This window comes from Macadamia integrifolia, chromosome 2 (genome assembly GCF_013358625.1).
Source record: "Macadamia integrifolia cultivar HAES 741 chromosome 2, SCU_Mint_v3, whole genome shotgun sequence".
NCBI classification, from domain to species: Eukaryota; Viridiplantae; Streptophyta; class Magnoliopsida; order Proteales; family Proteaceae; genus Macadamia; species Macadamia integrifolia.
The window spans coordinates 31,999,874-32,023,879 of NC_056558.1; the positions used below are offsets into that span (position 1 = coordinate 31,999,874).

At 36.5% G+C, this 24,006-nt stretch overlaps 3 protein-coding genes across 3 annotated transcripts; 1 reads left to right on the forward strand and 2 right to left on the reverse strand.

The window, feature by feature from the left end:
• The first annotated feature begins 308 nt into the window (after window positions 1-308).
• LOC122071970 lies at window positions 309-2,654 on the forward strand. Its single transcript, XM_042636467.1, has 4 exons — window positions 309-446; window positions 1,073-1,297; window positions 1,397-1,463; window positions 1,692-2,654. The coding sequence occupies exons 2-4, from the start codon at window positions 1,131-1,133 to the stop codon at window positions 2,001-2,003; spliced, it is 546 nt and encodes a 181-aa protein (XP_042492401.1). The 5' UTR covers window positions 309-446; window positions 1,073-1,130; the 3' UTR covers window positions 2,004-2,654.
• On the reverse strand, window positions 338-12,220 carry LOC122071971. The gene is made up of 2 exons (XM_042636468.1): window positions 11,580-12,220; window positions 338-469 (listed from the first exon to the last, which is right to left on the reverse strand). The coding sequence occupies exon 1, from the start codon at window positions 12,175-12,177 to the stop codon at window positions 11,674-11,676; it is 504 nt and encodes a 167-aa protein (XP_042492402.1). The 5' UTR covers window positions 12,178-12,220; the 3' UTR covers window positions 338-469; window positions 11,580-11,673.
• A 9,242-nt stretch (window positions 12,221-21,462) lies between these two features.
• LOC122088376 (ribulose bisphosphate carboxylase small subunit, chloroplastic-like) lies at window positions 21,463-23,334 on the reverse strand. Its single transcript, XM_042657635.1, has 3 exons — window positions 23,075-23,334; window positions 22,857-22,991; window positions 21,463-21,925 (listed from the first exon to the last, which is right to left on the reverse strand). Exons 1-3 carry the CDS (start codon window positions 23,255-23,257, stop codon window positions 21,686-21,688), a joined length of 558 nt encoding a protein of 185 aa, XP_042513569.1. The 5' UTR covers window positions 23,258-23,334; the 3' UTR covers window positions 21,463-21,685.
• Window positions 23,335-24,006: the final 672 nt, after the last annotated feature.

The following is a 24,006-nucleotide window of genomic DNA, read 5'->3' on the forward strand; positions in this document are numbered from 1 at the left end:
TTATCATTTTATTTTTTAATTATAATAAAATAAAAAAAATATCATCGAAAGGCGAGAGAAGGAGGGGGAGGCACCGCCTGCGTGATGAGTAAAAATATTAAAAAAGATAAAAATCGCTGACAACGAGAGAGACAGAGAGAAGAGAATAAAATAAAGCGATAGGAGTTCGTTCGTGAGCTGTTGAGGATTGCAGTTTATTCTCCTTTCATTCTCTCTCTCTCTCTCTCTCTCTCTCTCTCTCTCTCTTAACCTTTTTAATCCTTCCCTTCTTCCCTTCCCTTCTTCATCTATAAATCTGACCCAACACCCTCTACCACTCTCCTTCTTTCGTCTCGTGTCTGTGACTCTATTCCCTTCTTATCTCGTCTGTTATTTTGCTTTTTCCTTTTTTCTTCCATCTTTGAATCCTCCTCAAGGAGGAGATTTTATTCATAGAGTTAGCTGAGGTACTCTCTCTCTCTCTCTCTCTCTGTAATCTGATCTTTTGTTCTTTGCCGATTTCGCTTCTCGGTTTTGGAATTTTTTTTTTTTTTCGCGATTTCTCTGTTTCTTCTTCTTATTCGATTTTTGGATAATGTTTTGGTTAAATTTGTGGTCGCTGAAGCTTATGATCTGAAAGAAACCATAGGTTTTGTCAACCGACGGATCCGCGACAGATCTGATTGACTATGGTTGTTTTATTGATATCTTGAGCTATTTATTGATATCCTGAGCTGTTTCTCTGAGATTTCTGAAGAAATTTTTTTGACTTTTGATCGGGAGAAATTTTTTGAGCTTGAGATGTTTTCCTGATATTCTTTTGTGGATCGCAGAGTAAAAACAGAAACTTTTTTTTTTTTTTTCTTTTTCTTTTTGTGTTTGCTGAGTCTTTTCCGAGCTTTCTGCTTTTACAGTTAGAATTATCTTAGATGACAGAACGTTCCGTTTTTGGCTCCTTGATTTTTACGGTGATAAGTTTAGATAGGTTATACAACGTAAGATCTGTTACAGATCCTTAAAGATCTAATCTTTAATGAATAGATTGGCGTTTCTTCTTGTTAGATCCATAACTCTGCTCTGGCATTTTGTCTAGGTTTGGCGTCGTTTCGTTTCAAAGGCGCTTGGCTTGGAATCTTTAGCAGCGACCCAAGATGAACTATTGCGGCTTCCAACAGAGCTCCTTCACACCCTGCGAAGAGATGAGGAGCGCTGTTTACATCTCTGATCGGAAAGATGCGGTCGTTTGCCCTAAACCTCGGCGACTCGGTGGCTTCAACCATGTGGTTCACGACCCTAGGCCGTTGAGATGGCAGTTGAGGTAATTTCTCCAACCTTTCTTACCCATCTTCCTCTATTTCATTCACAAAAATTGTTCTAAAATATTTACTTTTCTCTCCGATTGTCTTTGTTCGAGCAGCAATCATCAAGCGGAGCTGTGCGATTCGACTGCAGGGTCGGAGCTTCTTGATATTATTCTCACAAAGGTAAGCTTCTCTTCCTCCCTTCGTGCCTTCTTTTAGCCGAGGAGAAATTATTTGAGATCTGCAGCTAAATTCTTTAGATATTCATATAATCAATCTACTCTCCCACGAACCTTCTCTTGTTGATGGCCTTTGGTTCTTAGATCTGATCCTTACCACCCTTAGATCCCTATTAAAGTTTTAATTCTAATTCAATAAAAAATCTAAATTTCCCTTCCTCTCCTCTCTCAGGGTGGTTATGGTGCAGAACAGTCCACTCAAGTGCCCTCGTCGCCCCCGTTTTTCTGTGGGTCACCGCCGAGCAGGGCCACCAACCCGCTAATCCAGGACGCCCGTTTTGGGGACGAGAAGTTGACCTCCTTGTCGCCGCTGCCGGCACCGGTCTCTGTGCCTACGAGACTTTCACCGTCACCATCATCCTCCGCAAGGAAGGGAGGCTGTGCACGCATGAAATTCGGGCCTAAGCCAGCGGCTGTGAGAGTTGAAGGGTTCGATTGCCTCGACAGGGATAGGCGAAACTGCAGCATCCCGGCCGTAGCCTGAAAAGAAGAATCCTTGCGTCCATAATCAAAAGGTACATAGAAGAAAAGCTAAAAAAAAAAAAAAAAAACCACAACACCGACTGTTTTTTATTTTTGGAAGAGGAGAAAGAGAGGATCTAATCGGTTTTTTTCGTAGAGATGGACAAAATAGAGAAGAGTTGAAAGAGGGGATTCTGTTATTTACTGTACATAAATGTCTTTCATCGGCAATCTTCGACGGTTAATTATCTTGTATGTATGTATGTAACTAGAAGGATGATGATGTATGTAAGTATGTTGATGTTATCATCTTATCAGAAATAAAAAAGAGGAGGTGAGGAGTAAGGCTACAAGAAGCCAACAACCCTTTCTTCTTCTTTTAAGTTTCTTCAATCTGTTTAGGTCTGTTAGATGGTCTAGGAAGGGGTTTGGTTGGGGGTTGTTCTTTAGTGTGTGTCCCACTTCATTTCCCCTCCCCCCTTGTGTAATATAAAGAAAGATGGAGGGGGAAAGTGGTGGGAAAAGGAGAGGTATTTTGGTTTATGGGGTTTGATTTATTACCTTTGGGGGGCTTTTGGAGAGGAGAATCTGTAAAAAGAAGGAAATATGTTAAATTATGGAGTCATTCTCAGCTTGTAAATATATTAATGCCCTTTGTGGTGGTTGTCTGTCATATTTAAATCTCTCTCTCTCTCTCAATTAGATTCTTGTGCTCCTCTTATTTGTTCCCCCTCTTCACCCACTGCTCTCTAGTTCTTTTTCTATTATATTCCTTTTGCCTTCTTTCCTCCTTTTATTATATTAATTAATTGTGTATGATCGCATTTTAAACACGGTAAGGTGATAGAAAACCTGATCTCATCGTAACAACCGCCTACCCTTTGGAGATTCGGAGAGGGAAGTGACTTTGTCTTCTGCTGACGATGGCTGACCCCTCACTCCCTTTGACTGTCCAGTTCAAACGAAAGCTGGCTTTGCTCTCTCTTTGTGGTGTGGAATATGGATCGTGGCAGCCTGTGATATTAAAATTTTAGATGTGGTTGTTTTCTGGTCGGTCCACTGCTGGCCTTATATATGCTTCCTCCCTTTTGCTTTCTCTGTTTTAGGTGGTATGAGAAAGAGGATCAGATGACGTATTATAAAATCTTTGGTCCCTGGAAAAATTGAAACTGTTGGTGAGGTTGATTAAAGTGACCCCAGTCCTCTTTGGTGGTATTCTACCTTGTTTCCAATATAGGGATTGGATTCAAATGGATGGGATCATTTTTCTTTAAGAGTTGCTGCAAACCAAAAGAGAGGTTATGGGTGGTTTTATCCAATCTTAAACATCAATGAAAGTTAAAACCTGTAAAACTTCTGAAACTGATGCCCCTAGAAAAATTTTATGAATTAAGTTGCGACTCGTGAGAAGAGTAGAAGACATCCATGATCAATCACCCATTGAATAGCAAGAAATAGAGAGATGGGTACTGATGAGCTAGATATGTACACGGCTTGGCACCACCATGCCCTAGGGAGCAAGCATCGTGCGGCCGAGCCTCCTGTTGGATCTTATCTATGAAACGGCAGCACAAGGAAGTTCTCCAGTATGAACTCTTCTGGTAAGGATCTGATGACGTATTATAAAATCCTTGGTCCCTGGAAAAATTGAAACTGTTGGTGGTATTCTACCTTGTTTCCAATCTGAGGATTGGATTCAAACGGACTTGGATGAGAGTTGCTAAAGACCAAAAGGGAGGTTATGGATGGTTTTATCCAATCTTGAACATCAATGAGAAGTTAAAACCTGCAAAACGTTTGAAACTGATGCCACTAGAAAAGTTTTATGAATTAAGTTGGGATTTGGGCGAGGAGTGGAAGATAGACATGATCCGTCTACCATTGAAAAGAAAGCAAATGAAGAGATGGGTATCATAGTCAACTTCTGCTTTGATAGTGTGATCCAAAGGGGAGCTGTAATTGATTTGAAGTAAAGCTTGGGAGTTGGGAGGAGTGGCAAGCTTGAGATCATTAAGATTGCTATGTTTTCTCCCTTTTCTTTTTCATCGACACTAGTATTCTTTTTGCCTTCTTTGACACAGAATTATTTGCCAAGCAATCTGAATGTACAAAAGTAACTATAAAAGGGGTTCAAAATCTATGTCTAATAAAAGCCTTCAACCTCTCCCCTCTAATGGGTTTGTACAAAAGTAATTAGCAATGATTCTGTTCACAAGATTGCTTAAGTTGATAACTTTATAATGATACGACCAATGGGATATTGTAGGGGAGATAATGAAATCAAGTTTTTGCAAGTTTTTGTTTAGTTGGTTAAGAGGATGCCTATTCAGGTTAAAAAATTGTATCCTGTAAACATGGCACTCAAAAGTATCAAAGCTGTAAAAGTTTGGGTTGGTGGACTAAATCACATGGAATCATGATTCCTCAAAACTCATGAAAGCCTAATTCTTGCATCTGGCGATAGGGTACACTCATTGGTCATTACTACTATGCTTCTGTTTGCCGCCCTTCACTTTTGCTTTCACCATTCAAATAATGTTATAAGCAAAAAGATTTCTGTTTGGCCCAAACATGATCCTTTCTTGAGAGGTGAATCAATTTGTGCTACGGGTGTCAATCGGTCGGTCCGGCTTGGTTTCGGTCCGGGTTGAGTCGGTTTTGGTGTGGGAAAGCTGAAACCGAAACCGAACCAATAAGGAAATTTCGGTTTCGGTTTGGTTTTGGTTTCGGTGCGGTTTGGTTTCGGTTTCTTAAATCGATTTGTAACCGGGTTGGTTTTGCTTTTTGGTCCATTTTGGATTCGACTTTCCATACAAATGTATACAAAACTATGCAAATTTTGATTTTTTTAATGAATTTTGGAGTGTTTCGGTTTCTTACCGGTTTGGTTTCAATTTTGGTCCGGTTTTTGAGCCGGTTTTGGTTTGGTTTTGGGGTTGCAATACTCCAAACTGAATCGAACCAATAAGGCTTCGGTTCGGTTCGATCCATGTTGTTATCGGTTTGGTCTGGCCGGTTTTACCGATTCGGTTTAGGAATTGACACCCCTAATTTGTGCCATGTGGAAGTGATAATTTTGTTCCTCAAATGTTTAGGGAATTGTCAGGGAAGAATTCAACCCCATAAATAGACTTACAAGGTGAGGGGGCCCAAGATCATATCAACCCACATCAATTCCGATAAGAAATCGATGTGGGATCAGTCCCCATAAATTGATATGGGATTGTAATAGGCAAACTAAACTTGCTCTTTTATTTGTAGATTGTAGTTTCCTCTTATTCAGGGTTCATGTAGATGAGATACGTACATTATGCGATTGCTTATCTATATATTTGCCAAGCATTAGACCAAGCTATAAATTTGAAAAAGTCTTCCATGACCTCTCCAAATGTTCATCCTATGTCAAAGAGGTGGTTTTCAAGAATATTGAAGATCCCTTATGGTTTTAGGTCCTAAGAAATATCTTGGCATGTCAACAGATTTTGGTGTCTATTTTAAGAACAGAAAAAAATATATTATAGGTCTTGGGTGGGATTGTGTAGATAGGCGCACGGTCTCAGGTTCGATTTCCCATTTGTGCATCTGTGATTTAAGTAGAGAATGTGGCGGTTGAGGTGCGCATAAGTTGGCCCGGACACCTTGATTAACCAAAAAAAAAAAAAAAAAAAGAGACTACATTTTGCATTGAAGAGCCCTGGCGCTTCCTTCAATATGATTTCTTGTCATTAAATAGTCAATTATTAGTAAATGTCTTTCCTCTTTATCTAATATCTCTATAATTCAACTTGTAATGCTTTTTAGGGGGTCTGTGATCACTACACATACCATTATTGTGTGCATAGGCAAACAATCTTTACAAGTGGAGTCAGGTTGTCGGGGTATGGTGACACTTTGTATGGATTGTTGTATGGGTTTATGGGTCCGATTTGGTCTGGTTATAATATTGAGGTTGATCCACTTCAGGGCAAGGCCAAAGATTTGATGAGGGTTTGGTCTTCAAGCCCTCTGATTTCAAGATATTTCTACACAGATTGATTGTGAGATACAAGGATGAAAGGCTAAGTTATTATCACATGCTGGTAAGGAAGTATTGGTCAAATTTGTTGGCTTCTCTATGGCCAATTTTACAGACACACACATATATATATATATATATATATATGCACTTTAAATTTCCTTCCTCCCAACATCAACACTAGAAGAAAGTGACTGCAAATTTTTTCCGAAGTGACAAAATGCATTGGATTTCTATGGATAGACTATGTCAATCAAAAGATAATGGAGAATTTGGTTTCTGGGACCCATCTTTATTTTACAAAATAAAGCTTTACTATGTAGGGTTTGGCGTATCTTCTACGATCAAAATCTTTTTTGACTCGTTTTTTAAAGCTATATATTTCTCACATTCCACATTATTGCTGCCACTATGTGATGGACACCAACCTATATGGGGTTGGAGTAGCATTATAGAAGGAAAAACAAAAAAAAAGGTGCTACAGAGAGGCTTGTGTTGGAATGTTGATACAAGAAGTAATATTGTAGTTTGGGATAATTGTTGAATTCCTCCTAGCCCATCACTTACATGGGTTAGCGATTTCATAGATCAAGAAAATCGGATTTGGAGAAGGAACCATTGGAGGCATATTTCTTTTCTTTTGGTAAATATTGGAGGTATATTTTAATGCACATGATGTATCTAAAATTTTAAAAATACATCGTTCACTATTTCTGCGAGGGTTACCTGTTGATTTGATACGAGTTTGGAAGAACTCAACTAAAAAATTGGCTTGTAAAGTGAGGGGACCTAAGACCATATCAATTCACATCAATTTTCTTTAAAAACCGATGTGAGATCCGCCCCCATATGATTGATATGAGACTGTAATAGATTTCGAGTTCTTCTAAAAATAGATTATTCTCTATGAAGAGTGTCTATCACTTTCTTTCTAATCTCAAGGTCGATATGGTGAGGGAGGTGCCATCATCGATGGTTAGATATTCTTGTTTGGCAAACCGTTCCTATGGAAGTGTGGAGGAGCATATGCATGGTTGGTTTCAACTTCGCCTAAATTTCTGAGATTTCTTTTGATGTTTTTGTGCTGTTGGATTAACAACTTCAGAGGCTCTGCATCAAAGATGTTGATTTGATGATCTTCATTGTAGATGGTGTGGTGGTGAGGAATCCATTACTCATATCTTATTGGATTTCCCTTTTGCCTATACTGTTTGGTTTGGATGTTCTTTGGGGTTTGCATCAATACAAAGGAAATCATGTTTAGCCTCATGGATTACATGATGGGAGGCATTCAATTTTCTTGGAAAGTTTGTTAGCAAACAATTAAAAGACTCAATGCACCTTTGTCTATTGGTACTTATGGCTTGCAAGGAATTCCTACATATTTGCTTGATATCATTGGACACCTGAGGAGGTAATTTGGTTCTCTACTTATGCTTTTCTGGAATTCCAAAACTTCACTTCCTTTGTGACAACATGTTGCTATTGGTTCTATGCTTTCAAGTTCCATCACTTGGATGCAGGATTTTGTTTTTCCTTATTTGTCCCAATTGACGGATGCAGGATTTTATTTTTCTTATTTGTCCCAATTGATCATTGATTGTTTTCCATTATGAAAACTCAATATTTAATATGATTGTAAATATCTTGGATTCTATTAAAGATACCCACCATATTAGTTTAGTTGCAAACAGGGAAGATTTGTCCTTTAATTGATTGATCTACCGTAATGGGAGAAAGAGATTATGTTATTAAAAGAGGCTAGGTCTCCCTTTGTATGGTTATGTACTAATCTTACTCATCAGAGGAGTGCATTGAGAAAATATTATGGAGAGAAACATATCTCCATTGAAGAAGAAGAAGGTTGTTCATTCGTGTAAGGATGGCATCAATGGCTGCGTCAAGCTTCGCTGGAAACAACACGTCATCGATGGTGAACGGTATGTCGTTTCTCCTTCTTGTATTAAATGATTCATGGTATAATGACAAGTTCTTTAATATGATTTAGGAATTATGATGCTTTAAATTTCATCAATGATATCAGAACATGAGTTTGTCATTAGATTATGGATCGTTTCGCAAAATAAAGATCATTATAAAAAATATTTATATATATATATATATATATTGATTTGGAATAAATTTGGAATTATTTATTATTGGGATCAACTTTTAAAGAGGGTGAAATCAACCATAGCATAGGTTGAAATCAGTTATTAAAGAGGATATAATAATCGGACAAAACCTTACGGGTTCTATTGATGTCATTTGCCTTCAGATTAAGATGGGAACTTCCCTAGCACAATACAAATTCGTTTAGACTTTTTGGTCTTTTAATGATATGAAAACCGGACGTTTCTTCTTTTAATTTACAATGAATAGGCTGGATTTATTATAATAATCGGTTATGGGCTAAAGCCCAGTTCTCGCATCTTGATAATGATATGTTGGATATGGACCAACATACCATGATATGTTGTGGTTTGGACCCTTTCAATCGATTCCCTTGCTTCAAAATGGTACTAGGAACAACCCATCAAGAGAGGGTTTTGGGGTGGTGGGGGGGGGGATGTGGACACAAGAGGCTTATACGATGAAGATGAGCTTCGTGTGGGCATAGATGAATACCACAAATTAGCAGCAGGAGGTCATGGAACAACCTAGGGGTGTCAATCGGTCGGACTGATCGGGTCTCGATTGGGCTTAATCGGGCTTGAAGACTTTCGAAGGATAGTGTCCGCCCATTTAACTAATCAGGCTTAGTTAGTGAGGGTATGGTACACTTTATATTCGGTCGGTAGGCCTCGGGCTATAATCGGGCTACTAAAATCAAGCCCCCAAAAAATGACAAGAATTGCAAGGCCAATCATTTTATTATTATTATTTTTTAGCTACTTCCTTCACTTTAACCAAACGAGAAATCTAATAATTGTAAAACCTTTTGGCAGTTTGACATGTACTAACCGAGCTTTCTTTCTTTACTTTTTACTCTTTAATTTGGGGGGTAAAATAGGCATTCTACACTCATTAAAGGGTTGGGCCAGGACCGCCAGGTCGATGCACAATAGGCCAATCTCGGTACTGTGTTATTCGGTCGGTCTCGATCGCGTGCCCGACGGTCTAAGTAGCAAAACCAAGACCGACTATTTGTAAACGGGCAGGGTTCAAGCCTGACACGTTTAATAAACGGTCAGGACTGGGCCTGTCTATAAACAGTCGGTCCCGATCGATTTAGTTGGGTCGGTGTTGGGTTTGACACCCCTAGAACAACCCATCAAAGGAAGCTTGGGAGGGTGAACTTAGTTGGATTGGGTTAGGATTGAGCCCAGCCCATATATACTGGGTTATAAAGTTGACGATACACCAGTCTGGCTCACTACATCTAATTTAGCACTTGCTGAGGATGCTTAGGAATCTCTGTTGCTATATTATTAACATGGACTCCATAGTTTGCTTATCTTAACATTTGATGGCTGATAGTGCAACGAAACACAAGATGGAGGTTCATATATATGGTGGATAAAAGGGAATTTTTTTTAATCAATTCCATATGTTTGTTTGGTAGCAGGAAGAATTAGATGGAAGGGAAGTTGAATTTTCAAACCTAAGAAAGAAACTTTTGTCCATGTGAATATATATCACTAATTCAAAATCATTCCATATTTAATTATTAAAATTTTATTTTATTTTACATCCAAATCCTTTCGGTATAAAAAATAAAGTAAAAATTATATATAAAATATATCACTACTATATAAGATAAGAAATTTAAATAGTTTATACAATCACTTATGGTAATGATTACAAAGTTTTCTGATTCAGGTTTGAAAATTTTCACTTCCTTCCCTTCCCCACCTCCCTTGTTTTATTTTTGTGTAAACTTCTTTTTCCCTTTAATTCCCCTTGAATCAAACATGAGAGATTTGGCTGCTACCACCGTATAAGTCAACTTCCTGCTACCAGGGAAATGAAATCCTAACAAACTCTGGTGAGGTTGGATAGGTCTGTTACAAGTTTGGTGAGAGAGAGAGAGAGAGAAAGTAAAGGAATTAAAGAATTATTACATGAATAACTATATCTAAAGTTCAAAACAATTATCATATCTAGCATTAATGCATATATCTCATGTCTCATCATAAGTTCTAAGATGTTTACCAAAAAAAAAAAAAAAATAGTTCTAAGACATATCATTGAATATTATCCAACACCAATTCTAGATTCATATACCACATGTCCAAAATCTTATTGAGTGATATGGCTTAGCTATGATGTTGTTCATTGTGGTCAATATAGTCAACACTCTCAGAGTAATGCATGTTCAATTGGAGTTGGAAGTGATCACTTTAAAAACACTTTTCAACAAATGCATTAGTTTGTAACTCAATTTCGAGGACTTTGCATTGAATTTGAATTGGAGGTGTTATCATGAGAAATATAAGCCATTAAGTTAACTTCAAGTTGGCGAAAGAATCAAGTTGATTGGAGTTTGGGATAGAAATATGGTCAATTAAGTAAACATTATGTTCAACAAGCCAAATCTTAAAAAAAGACCAAAAAATAAGAACGTGTTTAAAATGAAATGCTTACGATTTGTCCTTTTTTTTCCTGTTTATTTAGGAAACATATGGCAACATGTATTTTAAATGGTAAAAAAATTAAAAAATTATTTTCAATGTGTCGGTTAAGCCAAGGAATAAAATGTAGTCAATCTATCAGACACATGATAGATGGGGCATCTTTGCAAGATATCTACAAGACCGTTCAAATCCTGCTGAATATACAGAAAAGAAATAAATACAAACTAAAGGCGAATAATGTCTTTAAATTTCACAAAGAAAATAAAAAAAAAAAAGGTAAAAAAGCAATTTTTAGGCTGAAAGGTCGCAACGCTTAAACGTTCAAAAATAATAACGCTACATTTCAATCTCAATCGTTGGTTTAATAGTGTTAAATCTCAATCGTTGAATATAAAGAACATTCAACCTGCTACTGGCTCTCCCGCATAGTCTTCTTCTTCTTCTTCTTCTTCACAACCTCATTGCAGCGATCAACCAAGTTCCACCATAGCATTGACCTTGCATTAACCAATCTCTCTCATGTTGAGATACCTATTTCTCCCCCACAATATGAAACCTTTCTTTTATATATATATATATATATATATATATATTATTTTCTTCTCTAACGTTTCCTAGAGTTCTCTATCATTTCTTGAGTTTCGGCTTCTCACCGCCAGAGTATTCAGGTTTAGAAATCAAGTGCCATCTTCTTCCAAAACAAGGTTCCTTGGAATTCCTCTGCTATTGAAGCTTTTTATTTTATTCAGTTTTTATTGAGAAAAGGGGTTTTTCTTAGTTGTTTTTCTGTCTCTCTGAAACTTCATCTCTGTCATTAAAGTTTTCATCTTGCGAATAGCATGCTGTAACAACAAGCACATCCTACTCATTGGATCCATTAATCGAATTTAGAGAGAGAGAGAGAGAGAGAGAGAGAGAGAGAGAGAGAGAGAGAGAGAGAGATTTATTGTCAGATAATTCTAATCATGTCTAACTAAAGCAACACTACAATGATCTCTCCATAAACCTCTCTCTCTCTCTCTCTCTCTCTCTCTCTCTCTCTCTCTCTCTCTCTCTCACACACACACACACACACACACACACAGACAACCCTCACACACTCACTGTGTTTCTGTTTGGTCCTCACTGTATCGTATTGAATCTTTTGGTTTGTTGGGTATCTGTTTGATGGACTTGAGGTTCCATAAATCGTCCTCCCATAGAATCTCTTCAAGCCCACACAGCCCATTCATGGACGAGTACTTCTTGTCCAAACACGGGAACCACAACAACCCCCAAAGCATCTGCTGCTCATCCAACAGACTCGACAACCTTGGCCAGTCCTCCGATTCCAACAGATTCTCCGGCAAACATCCTATCTCCGGCGAACAAGAAATGGAATCTCCGACGACCCTCTTCCTCACGTCCCCTTCCATCTTAGCTGCCTTCCTTGCACTGCCACCACCACCAGCACCACCTAAACGAGCTTTGACGGTTCTTTCTCCAGTGCCCTTTGGATCATTGGATGTCTTCGTCTTCGTTTTCGTTTTCGCCACCATTTTGAAGCCGTCTTCTTCTTTACTGCTACTTCTCTTTGTAGCCTTTCCTCCGCACATAGAACTCATTTTGGACCGTTTGGCAGCCCAATGTCTTAAAAGAAGGACAAGGCTAAGAGCAGTGAACAAGAGATCTCTCAAGATTGCCCTTCTATTTATAGGGCAGAAAGACGGTTTTTTTCAAATTTTCGATGGTTTCATTTCCAACAATTTATCGGTATTTTATCTTCTCGCGATAAACCACATGTGAATGTATCGTTTGCTGCTCCAAAACTCGAAGTCGGCAGTAAGGTTTTGTCACCAAAAAAAAAGAAGTCGGCGGCAAAGTCCATTTGGGTGAGCGATGACAACCGGTTGACTCAGTAACTAAATTTATAATCTTAAATAATCTTATGGTGAGAGAGTTTCCCGCACGAATGGAAATGTAGAGAATGATATCATTTACATAAAAAAATACTTTTCTTTAAAAACTTTCGATCCATGTCACGAGAGCAAACATACTAAAGTCTTCTTTTCAAGTGAGGTGGCATGTTCTATTAATTTAGATATGGACATCAATCAAGCCTAGCACGCAGAATGAGTGAGAGGGATACATCAAGTGGATTGACATTCTTCTCGAAAAATAATACAAAATCCTACGTGAGAAGAAAATAATACATAGGCATGACAACTATTATTATTTCCGCTATGTGAATAGTTTGTAACATTTTTTCTTAATTGCTATAGTTTTTTTTTCTATATTACATGAATTGTGCTACAGGATTTGTCTTGTTTATAGGAGAGGTACCTAAATTGTAAGGGTTTCCCAAAGAAGATTGTGGGGTTGTCTTTCTATGTATTTCTATGTTTTTTTCTTTTTTCCTTAAAACATACAAATTACCTATCAAAAAATTAATTTTTTCGCAATCTTAATATCTTCACACAAGTTACATATGAGTCAATCAATGAATCATATATAGACCAAGTCAAATGGCTATCATTGTATTATTTAATATCTTTAATGGTTGACTATTGTAACGATCTCGATTGAACGTTCTCCTCGACCCCATTCGACCATGTCTAGTTGCCTTGAAGATGAAGGTTAGGCATTATTGCATATCATATCTAGTCATCTTTGCAAACTGAGCCTGATCACCAAACTCTTTTCATCAACCAACTCTGGTTGTCTCCACCTACATATTTGAGAGAAAATCTCCATCGACTATGTGTAGGAGTGTTAATTGGTCGGTTCGATTCGATTTCGATCGAGTTGAATCGGTTTTGGTCTAGGAATGAGGGAGACCAAAACCAATCCGTTAAGGAGATAGTGACCAATCCTCCCTTTTTCCTTTGACCCCAGTACTGACTTAGGCATGGAAACCTCCCCACCGGAGCAATCCTTTGGTGTTCACTTTCTTATCCGTTGATTGTAGGCCTATACTGAGCAGAAATCTACAACAACATAATGAAACATGAACATTTTGTTTAGTGAAAATAAAACCTAAATTAAGAGCGTATATATATATATATATTTCAATACATATTAACAATCTTTGAGAGTTTGTATTCTCGATTTCTCTTTCACAACCCACTTATGGGTAATAGAGGATTTTTATTTTTTGGTGCCAAGCAATAGAGATCTCATATGTAGGCTTCTTAACAAAACTTACATATTCAACCATCCATGAAGGCTGTGTTTGGCAGTTAGGAGAAGAAAAGAAAAGAAAAAAATATAATTTTTGTACTTTTTTCCCTAGGTTAAGAATTTTTATTTGCACTTGATATGTCTTCACCCATGAGAAGATTCCTTTTTCAAATTCAAAATTTCCTTTGGGAATTGTAAAATTTTCTTTTGTTCCTCCAAAAAATTTCTTGCCAAAAACACAAGAAAACATGAGAAAATATGAAAACATAATAAGACAAAAAATGAATGATTACACAATGATTTCCTATGTGTCTATCTCTCTCTTAAAATTAAATTTTTTTTGAAATTTTTCTTTCTTTTTTTTCTTTTCTTCTCTCCGTAACCAAACATACATATTCTTTTTATTTTCTCATCATTTCTTCTCTTTTCTTTTTTAAATTCTTTTTTCTTTTCTTTTCTTCTCTTGGTTATCAAACATAGCCTAAGTTACATATATCAAAACAGAAAATGAAAAAGTTCTCTGAGGATAAACTTTAACTTTCCTCTGTACAAGCGAATCTATCACCACTATGACATGCTTAACATGTTGCAATAAAGTGACACTTAACTAATAACACAGATGCCAACCTGCGACTCCATTAGACCTGTCATAACCGCTCACAATAACAAGAATATATGAAATCCCTTTGCTATATTCTATGATAATCACTTATGTTCCACACATCCACAAGCTAAGAGCTACAAGTTGGACTGGTCTAAATCATAAGGATAAATCTTCAATCACAAACCCACTTAGAAATAGTTCAAATTAAACAAGAGGGGTTTGGATTGGTATATTTAAAAATGGCACAATTTTGATAGATACAGACAAAATAGAAAGAGATAACCAGCATAAAAAGGATAGCTTGATTTTCACACTTGTTCAAATTAAAATAAGGAGAAAATAGTTAAGAAGCACAACAAAATTCGAAACAATAAGAATTTAGATCATAAGCCTAGGATCTTAAAATGCAACCACAAGAGAACCATAAGAATTCTAAAGCAACCATCTCTCTCCAATCTTTGTACTAGTGATTGAAAGGAAGGCTATTCAATGGAACCCTAATGATCTTAGTAGCAATATTGCACCAATTCACAGCCATGGTCTCTATTTAAATAGTAGATGCACAGATGGATAATCAAACCTGAGACCGTGCACTCATCCACACAATTTCCAATTCACCCTAATCATCTGAGCAACCTACGTCTATCCACACAATTTCCAATTCGCCCTAACCATCTGGGTAACCCGCGGATGATTTCAACTTTCTTATAAACCATCTTTTAACAAAGAGAAAAAAATCCCAACAATAATATTCCAAATCAGTGATCCATGCCTAAATATAATATTCGATGATGTAATAAATCATTATTTGGAAAATAATTTTTTTAACACTATAACCCAAAGACTATCAAGTTTTGTTAAATATATTTCAGATCAATTTTAATAATAAAACTTTATTATGTACCCCAGACAATCTAAACCTCCATTCCGCCCCCCTAAAGACTTTAGTCTCTACAACGTTTCCCAACTTACCAATTTATATATTTTACAAGGTAGAACGGGTTAGGATTGATCGATATTTTAAGAGAGAACTTAGCATTCAATGTCTTTTATCTTTTATAGATCAATTAATATTTGAGTTTTGAGAATATAGTTATGGAAAAATGATTTTGGAGCTGTCGATACAAGTTGCACCAGCACCTCTATATCTATCTTTTTCCTCACACAAAATGACTTTGTTATCCTTCTATGTATGATATCGTTTTATTGTACCTCAATGATTTGTTTCCCCACCGATTGCTGATTATATATCTGAAAGAGACAACAAAGAATTTAGGTGATATTAGAGTTGAAAATATCACTCTAATTGTATCAAATTGATTCCATATGGGACAAGTTGGCCTCATCTTTATATGGTATAGTGGATGACCAGAATTAAAGGATACCTCACAATTAAAGGTTCATAAATTCAAATCTCCTTGGTCCTATCTACTCCCCTAAAAATCTTTGTATAATGGAACCCATACTTTAATAGATGGATCCAACTGTGATCGCCATCATACAGTTGGAGCCTCACTGGATCCCATTGTATGGGGTGGACAAAATTTAAGTGTCCTTTGCATGCAATTAGCTAGGATCTTGCCATACTTCAGGACCACTATATTTGAAGATGAGTTGCAAGGTTTCTAAAGTATAATTTCTACCGGAAAAAATAATAATAATAATAAAAAACGTTTCTAAAAAATAATTACAAAAGTAGTAGTTTACCAAAATTTTTATTCTTGATAAAATAGTTATTCACAAAAAACCAAACTTACAAAAATAGTTAAATGTAAAGGAAAAAAGTTTGCCACATGTAGCATATGTATCATACATCCTCTCATATTGATTTTAATTTTAATTATTTTTTCTTCCTCCTTGATCATGTGGGGCCTATATGGAGGATTTTACTTTCATACCAGCATTGTTGTGGCATGAGAATTTTCCTCCACGCTAGCTTCGTGGTGGGAGAACCTCTCCTATATATACAATCCGATTTGAATAGATACCGAAACAATACTTAAGTACTAAATCAGTAAATCATTGGATGTGATGCAGCTGGAGGAAAGTGAATCCAGTGCATAGCGCACTGATTGCAACTTCTGCTTGTTGAGCATGCGTCAGGTTTGTGGTCTAGGAATCAACTCATGTCACATACATTTCCTTTAATCCCCCCTCCTCCTCTAGTGTGTGTGTAAGTAAAGTCCCCTTGGACAGTTCCCTAGTTGTAAAAAAATAAAAATAAATAAATAAAATAATAAAAAATATGCAACCGAAGGAAATATTAAAAAAAAAAAAAAAACTCATTCACTAATAACTTCAAAGAGTCAAACTATTATTATTATTATTATTATTATTATTATTATTATTTGTTTTCTTTTAATTTATCAAATTTTATTCTACTCTGCGTCTAAAATTTCTTTGATTAGAATCTCTTGTAGGAAATTTTTGGCAAGAAAATGAAACCCAGAAACGTTGTAATGATATTAACGTGGAGAAGATACTATATTACCATCATCGAGAATAAGGGGTAATTTGATCTTTCTGACAAAGGTTCCAGAGTCCAAAGTTCCAAACAGAAGGGTAGGTGGTAGCAGAACGTACGTTCTGCGATCTTATTTATCTGCATTTCTTATATTAACCATAGATATGGCATGACGGTAATCCAAGCCGTTAATTGATTTTAATTGTTTTTTATGGTAATCGTTTCCAGCTTTTGCGATAAGAGTTTTTATTCCTGTAGCCTCCTCCCCTCTCTGCCATAAACCCACAACACCCCATTCCCACCCCCTTTCCTGGCTCAATCTCTCTCACTCCCCAAAGTTCCATTAAAGTAATTTTGAATGATGCTACATGCAGTGGGAATGTTTTTCAGACTATTCTGTCCAGCATCATTAATGAAGTTGCTGATAAAGATCATCTCTTCTTGGGTTTGGAAAAATCCACTAGGTCACATAATCATGTAGAGGTTTTCACCAAAACTCACCACTGCGGAAGAATCCTACTTGAAAGAAAACTATTGCAAACCTAACGAAATTATAATAATTACAGAGATTGCATCTTAGATCTAGTAAGAATCTCACAAATTAGGCTTCAGAAAAGAAACTATCCATAATTTTGAAATACTGTCTATTCCATCCCAGTCATCATCTCCTATAGACCAATAAAAGATCAAAAAGCTTGGAGGTTTTACTCAAATCTGTCATTCCCACTTTGAAAACGAACGAATTAAGACAAAACTAAAATCTCATAACAGTGAAGAAACCGATATCAACTAGAAGCAGAAAATTAAAGAGGAAACAGTCAAAAGATGGACTAGGGAAAAAGACTCGATCGATGAGGAGGGGAGAGAAGACGGGAAAGGGGGCTGCCAGGTTCACAATGGAGAGGAGAGGTTAAGGTCCCTTTTTTTAGGTTAACAGTTCAGCGGCAAAGATTGGATAGGATTAAATCAACGGTTCTTAGTTGAAAAACATATTTTCAAATTATTTATACGTACGTATTATGACCTTTTTGCCATAATATAAAGTTTCAAATAGAACAGTCAAACAAATGAAAAAACAATAGAAAACGGTAAACAAAAGGGATAAAAACAAAACTCCATAATTGTTTATATAAATTAAAGAATTATTATATGAATACATGCGTCTAATGTTCAAATAACTAATAACTACAATATCCAACATTAATGCACATATATCTTATATCTTCTTATAACTTCTAAGACATATAATTGAGTATCATCCAACATCAATTTTAAATTCATACACCACACATGCTCAAAGTCCTATTGAATAATGTGGCTTGGTTATGATGTTGTTCATTGTTGTCAACATTATCAACACACTCTTAGAGTGATGTATTTACAGTTTGAGTTAGGAATCATCACTTTAGAAACACTTTTCAGCAAATTAATGCATCAGTTTGTAGCTTAGTTTCAAGGTTCATGTATTGTTATTGAGTTAAAGATGATATAATGAGAAATATGGAACATTGAGTTAGCTTCAAGTTTGGTGAAATAATCAAGTCGATCGGAGTTCGGGAGAGAGAGATATATGGTCAATTAAGTAAACATTATGTTGAGCAGATTAAGTCTTAAATAACGCCAAAAAAGGGGAACCTGTTTAGAATGAAAAATTCTTGTCATTTGTAGTTTTTTCCCCTGTCTTTGGGAAGCATATGAAAAACATGTTTTAAACATTAAAAACGGAAACACATTTTTGCTAACAGTAGTTTTGAGAGGGAGCAAACCGAAAAAGATGTTGTTCTGGTTTTGACCAGTACAAGCCATAACTCGGTCCAATTGTGGTTAATGATTATGTTTATTTATTTACTTTTGGTAGAAATGGTTGCATTTATTACAATTCGAATTTTTGCCAATGTGAAGAGTCTATTTTTGCCAAGCTGGAAGCACCTTGGGATAGACGCTCATACCTTGTGCTCTGTGTCTGAGGGCTCCAAACCCTTGGATATGCACTACACGGCTTAGTGTGCTACAGAGGCCCCAATCATGTTTGAAGTACCTTGAATTGTTTCCTACTCAAATTCCAAGTTCTATGATCTATATCTCTTTATGCTAACAGTTATCTATAGGAATATAAGGTATGGGAGAGGGAAAGTGAGAGGGAGAGGGATAGGCCCATCACTTGTGCATAGTAAATTAAAAGGATAGTGTTACATACCTAACTTCCCAATTATTATTATTATTATTATTATTGTATATTGGTTGGAGTGTGGAGTGGGGTTGTGGAGTATATGGTTGTGACTTGTTTGTTTAGCTTATTTAATAGGCACAAGTATAATGAATGCATATGATTTGAAGTTCTAGCAATTCTTAGTTTCTCTCCCAAGAGAAGAGATAGGCTTCCTCATCCAAGCCAGATGTCCCGCTTCGTCTGTTAAGCCAAGAGGTTGACTACTTCCTAATTAGCGAAAACCCTATTTTATCTCTTTCTCTTAGTTTCCCTCCCTCTTTGCCGTGTCTTTAATATCAGGTATCATTTCAAAGGGAAAGAGAGAGACCAACACAAAACACAATGATATTATGTCATTAAAGTAAACAATTGAGAGTGGTATATAGTTACCTATGGTATGTTCCTTGAAAAGAATTTACCTATGGTATGTTCCTTCAAAGATACACTAACGATGATTTTGGTAGATTACTCATTCTCCAATAGTTGTAACCCTAGCTTGAAGATGGGAAGACTCTCTTCTTCGCCTCAAGTGTACAAACAATTATGTTTTGTGAGTTTCAACTAACTTCTCTTTTATAAGTGCTCTAATGTAAGTGATTACAATCTAACAAATATGATTATCTCAAGTGGTGTGATCCTAAAATGTAGTTTTATGCTATTCATTTTTTTTTTATTAACCAAGGTGTCCGTGCTAAGTTATGCGCACCTCGACTTATCCTCGGGCAGACTAGCGTAGCAACCCACCACCACGGTCTCCACTTAAATCGCAGATGTACAGATGGGGAATCGAACCTAGAACGTGAGTTTATCCACACAATCCCAATTCGCCCTAACCGTCTAAACAACCCATGAATAGGTTACACAAAATGACAATTCTACCAAAGATAACCTAAAACCTCGATGATGAAAACTTTTCTGAGATTTTCTCCCCCAAAACCCCCAAACTACTAACATCAATATGGATTTAAATAACCTCCCTAAAACATAATCCATTGCACACTAAAATGAGTGTTATGACCAGTGATCGGACACGGGAAGGTTTGAAAAAAAAAAAAAAAAATCTTTTTGCTAACACTTAAAAAATGAAAAAAAAAAAAAAAAATGGAATTCCTCTCCAATGGGCAGTCCAAGACCAAGTCCAAGCCTGTCCTCGATGGATAACTTTTATTTAATTATTTATTATTATTATTTGTTTTTAGGCGGCATGAACTATAATACCAAATTTGTAATCCCAATCCCAAAGTGCTGGAGTGATGCTACAAAGCCATAAGCATCCAAAGCAATGAGGAGGACGAGGTCATCAAAGGGAGAAAATATTCTCTTACACTCCTAGTTATCTTTTGGATTATTGGTTTGTAGCATGCCTTCCTTGATCAACATTCTATCTATCCTCTACTGTACAATTCATGGCACAAGCACAGCAACTGTTGGATCCCTAACTGTGAGTGAGGGTGTTTGATCCCTAACTGTGACTGAGGATTTACTTCCTATTTGTATTTCATCATATATGAGTTGGGCAATGAGTCTCTATACTCGCCGAAGTGTGACTATTAAATTTGTTAAAGAAGTTTGAAGAAGGCTGATATGGATAAGGAAGAACTCAACCCCATAAACCAATGTACAAGGTGAAGGAACCCAAGACCATATCAATCCACATCAATTCTCTTTTGAAATCGATGTGGAACATTAACAAAGGCATGCAACTCCTGTTTCAAATCTTTCCCTTAAGCTATGGTCTGTTCCATCCCTTACATAATGGATGCATGATGTTTTCTCAATGGGAATAACATAAATGTTGCTACTCTGTACTCTTTACTTTTGCTATATACTATTATGGGAAGTTTTTACTGTGGTGTGTGCAGTTCCTGCATGTGTGTAAGGTCCAATGGTTGCGTACAAAGAAGCATCCATAAAGATGTCAATTTTCATTTCATGGGGTAGAGTAATGCCGTTGATCATTTCACCCCATTGTCTGAACGCATGAGCTACACTCCCTTACAGAAACCATTTTCCCATACTATATTATGTAAATATGGGGTGGAGCTGGTGCCGTTGATCATTTCACCACGTGTCTGAACGCATGAACTACACTCCCCCCATAGAAACATTTTTCCCATACTATATTATGTAAGCACATATGGGCAATAGAGTCGATGGGAGAGGGATTTTCATTGGACAGAATTGGGCTTTTCACTCTGCATTTGGTAACCAGTTCGGGGAACAGTTATTTAATTTTACAAAAACATAGAAACACCACAAAAACTGTTTGACAAATCCAATTTGTTTTTGTGTTCTCGCAGAACGAACCAACCAACATAAATTGGGTCTTGGGAACATGTTTTACAGAACATGAAATACATGTTTTGCAAATAGGAAGACCATCTTATGGAGAACACAAGGTTGGGATATTAATAAAATAAAAATAAAAATAGAAATAAACTGACAATATTATATTGTACATCACCAACAAAATATCACTGATCTGGATGCATTCCCATTCTAATATTTTTTTCAGTTCAGTTGAGTTGGAGAACCCAAAGTAAAATGGGATAATAGCAAAATGATGATAAATGCATTAAGTTCCAAAACAATAAATTCAAAATCTAAAGACGCGCTAAATAAAAAGCCAATTGGTCTGGAAGCTTATACGCATAATTAAAACGCCATTAATAAATCTTAGGAGACTAGTAAGGCAGGAGACTTGTAAGCGAGGAAACTGATGCACTGCACTTGACGCACGTTGTCAAATCCAATGATACGAACGAAAGACTTGGGGTACGCCTTCTTAACTTCCTCCAACTCCGCCAGCACCTGTGAGGAGTCGGTGCATCCAAACATGGGCAGCTTCCACATGGTCCAGTACCGTCCATCGTAGTACCCTGGAGAGTTGTGGTACTGACGGTACACGAATCCATGCTACACACACAAAATTACAATCATATATATATATATATATATATATATATCTCATTAACTTATATAATAAGGTTTACAAGCGTGCGAAAGAATCTGCACCCTACCACTAATGAGTGGTCTTGAAAATGTATCAATCTATTATTTGGGGCCTCACTTTTTGTGAGAAGGTCTTATCTTATCTCGTAAATGACCAATGGAAAAATAGGATGAAAAATTCGGCATATATGTAAATTGATAAATTATAGGGAAAAAAAATCGTCATTCATCAAACCAATATTTTCCTCTAACTTGAGATTCTTTATTATTTTCTCTCTCTTACTCTGACCATGTGAATATACTTGTAGGTATTGAAAATTATAGATGAGGATGAGTTTCAGATACTTAATACAACAAAATAATCCATTCTAAAACTTAAGCCATACAACTGACCTAACCCACCAACCCTCTTTCTCAACTCAATTGACAGTACAAAAGGCAAAGACAAAAGGAAAAATACATAAATTTTGATAATTAATACATCAAAATTTCATTAATCCATTCTAAAACTAGATAAATTATACAAAAATTTTATTATCTTTGAAATATATGCAATTCTGTATTTTAGTAGTTCCATAGAGCTAAAGAGCATAAAAGAAAGGCAAGAACTAAACTAAAAGCAAGAAAGTGGGCTACATATACTCAAGACAAAACATAGTAAAATTTTGGAATAATATAAAATAATATAGCAAAAACTCACTGATAATTATGGACAAAATATGGAGCATATAAAATTTTCTTGATTATGAAAAAAATACGGCATTTGCTATGTATTTTATTTTATTTTTTATAAAATCAATACATACATGAATGAATACTCTGCAAATCTAAGTGCACATAATAAGATGTTTGCATAAAAATAATAATAAAGAGATGTAAGAAAGGGAAACCAAACCTCCAACTCAAATTCCAAGCAAGGAACCCATTTTTTGCGAAGAAGGTAGTCAATTTCCTTGGCCAATTGTTCAGTGGTGAGTGGTTGAAGGTATGAGAGTGTCTCGAACTTCTTCTTACCCAGTGGTGGCCACACCTGCATCATCAATCACAACCCACCATTAATTACATTCCTCATCATTAACCCTTCACTCTCTCTCTCTCTCTCTCTCTCTCTACCTGCATGCACTGGACTCTGCCACCATTGGTGGGAAGAGAGGAGAGGTCTTTGTTGAGCTTGCGGGTGACAGGGAAGGTTACACCAGCCTTGAGACCAGTGAAAGGGGCGACCATACTAGCTTGAGCCGGGCTGGCTCTGTTTATGGAGGCAACGGCAGTCGATGAGAGCATGGAGGAAGCCATTTGCTCTGCTCTTCTTACTTTACTCACACGCACACACCTAACAGATCTCTTTAAGGGAGAGCTTCTTGGTCTACCTTGCCCCATCCGATTTATAAAGCTTCTTAGCTTATTAGCTCATTCTCATCCAACGGTCTTAGATTTAATCACCAGGTCTTGAATGGTTTTTGACCCTTGGATCATTAGATGTCCTTAGACCTTGATGGCCACACAGTGTAATAGAACCAATGACTGAATAGCCTTATCGTTAGCCACCATCTTGGAGTGCCACGTGGATGAAAGTGGCTAAGCTTATCTCATTCCAAGAAAGCATTGACAGGGAATGTGTGATGGTAATTGGCTTAATTTTGCCCATCCTCTTATCAGCCGTTCATTTGATGTCACCACACTATCTTCATTCTTGGTTAAAAGGGAAATGACAAAATTGCCCATGAATGCTAAACTGTGGCAGTGTGAATACCCATCTTTGGAGGCTAGAAGCAAACTCAAGTAATAGTTTTTGGTTTTATAATTCAAATGATCTGTTGGGTAATTCACATGTACTGATTTCCGTTCTGACTTAAGGGAATGTGAAGATTTTTAAATATGAAATGAGACATCAATCTTAGCTATACAGAAGTCACATATAAGTGCTTCTGCTATTGCTGCTAGATATTACCTGTCTTATGAGTGATTTCAGTTTGTCTATCAAGATATGTAAAGATTTGAGTGAAGATAGAAACTCTATCAAAACTTTAATCCATAGCCAGTTT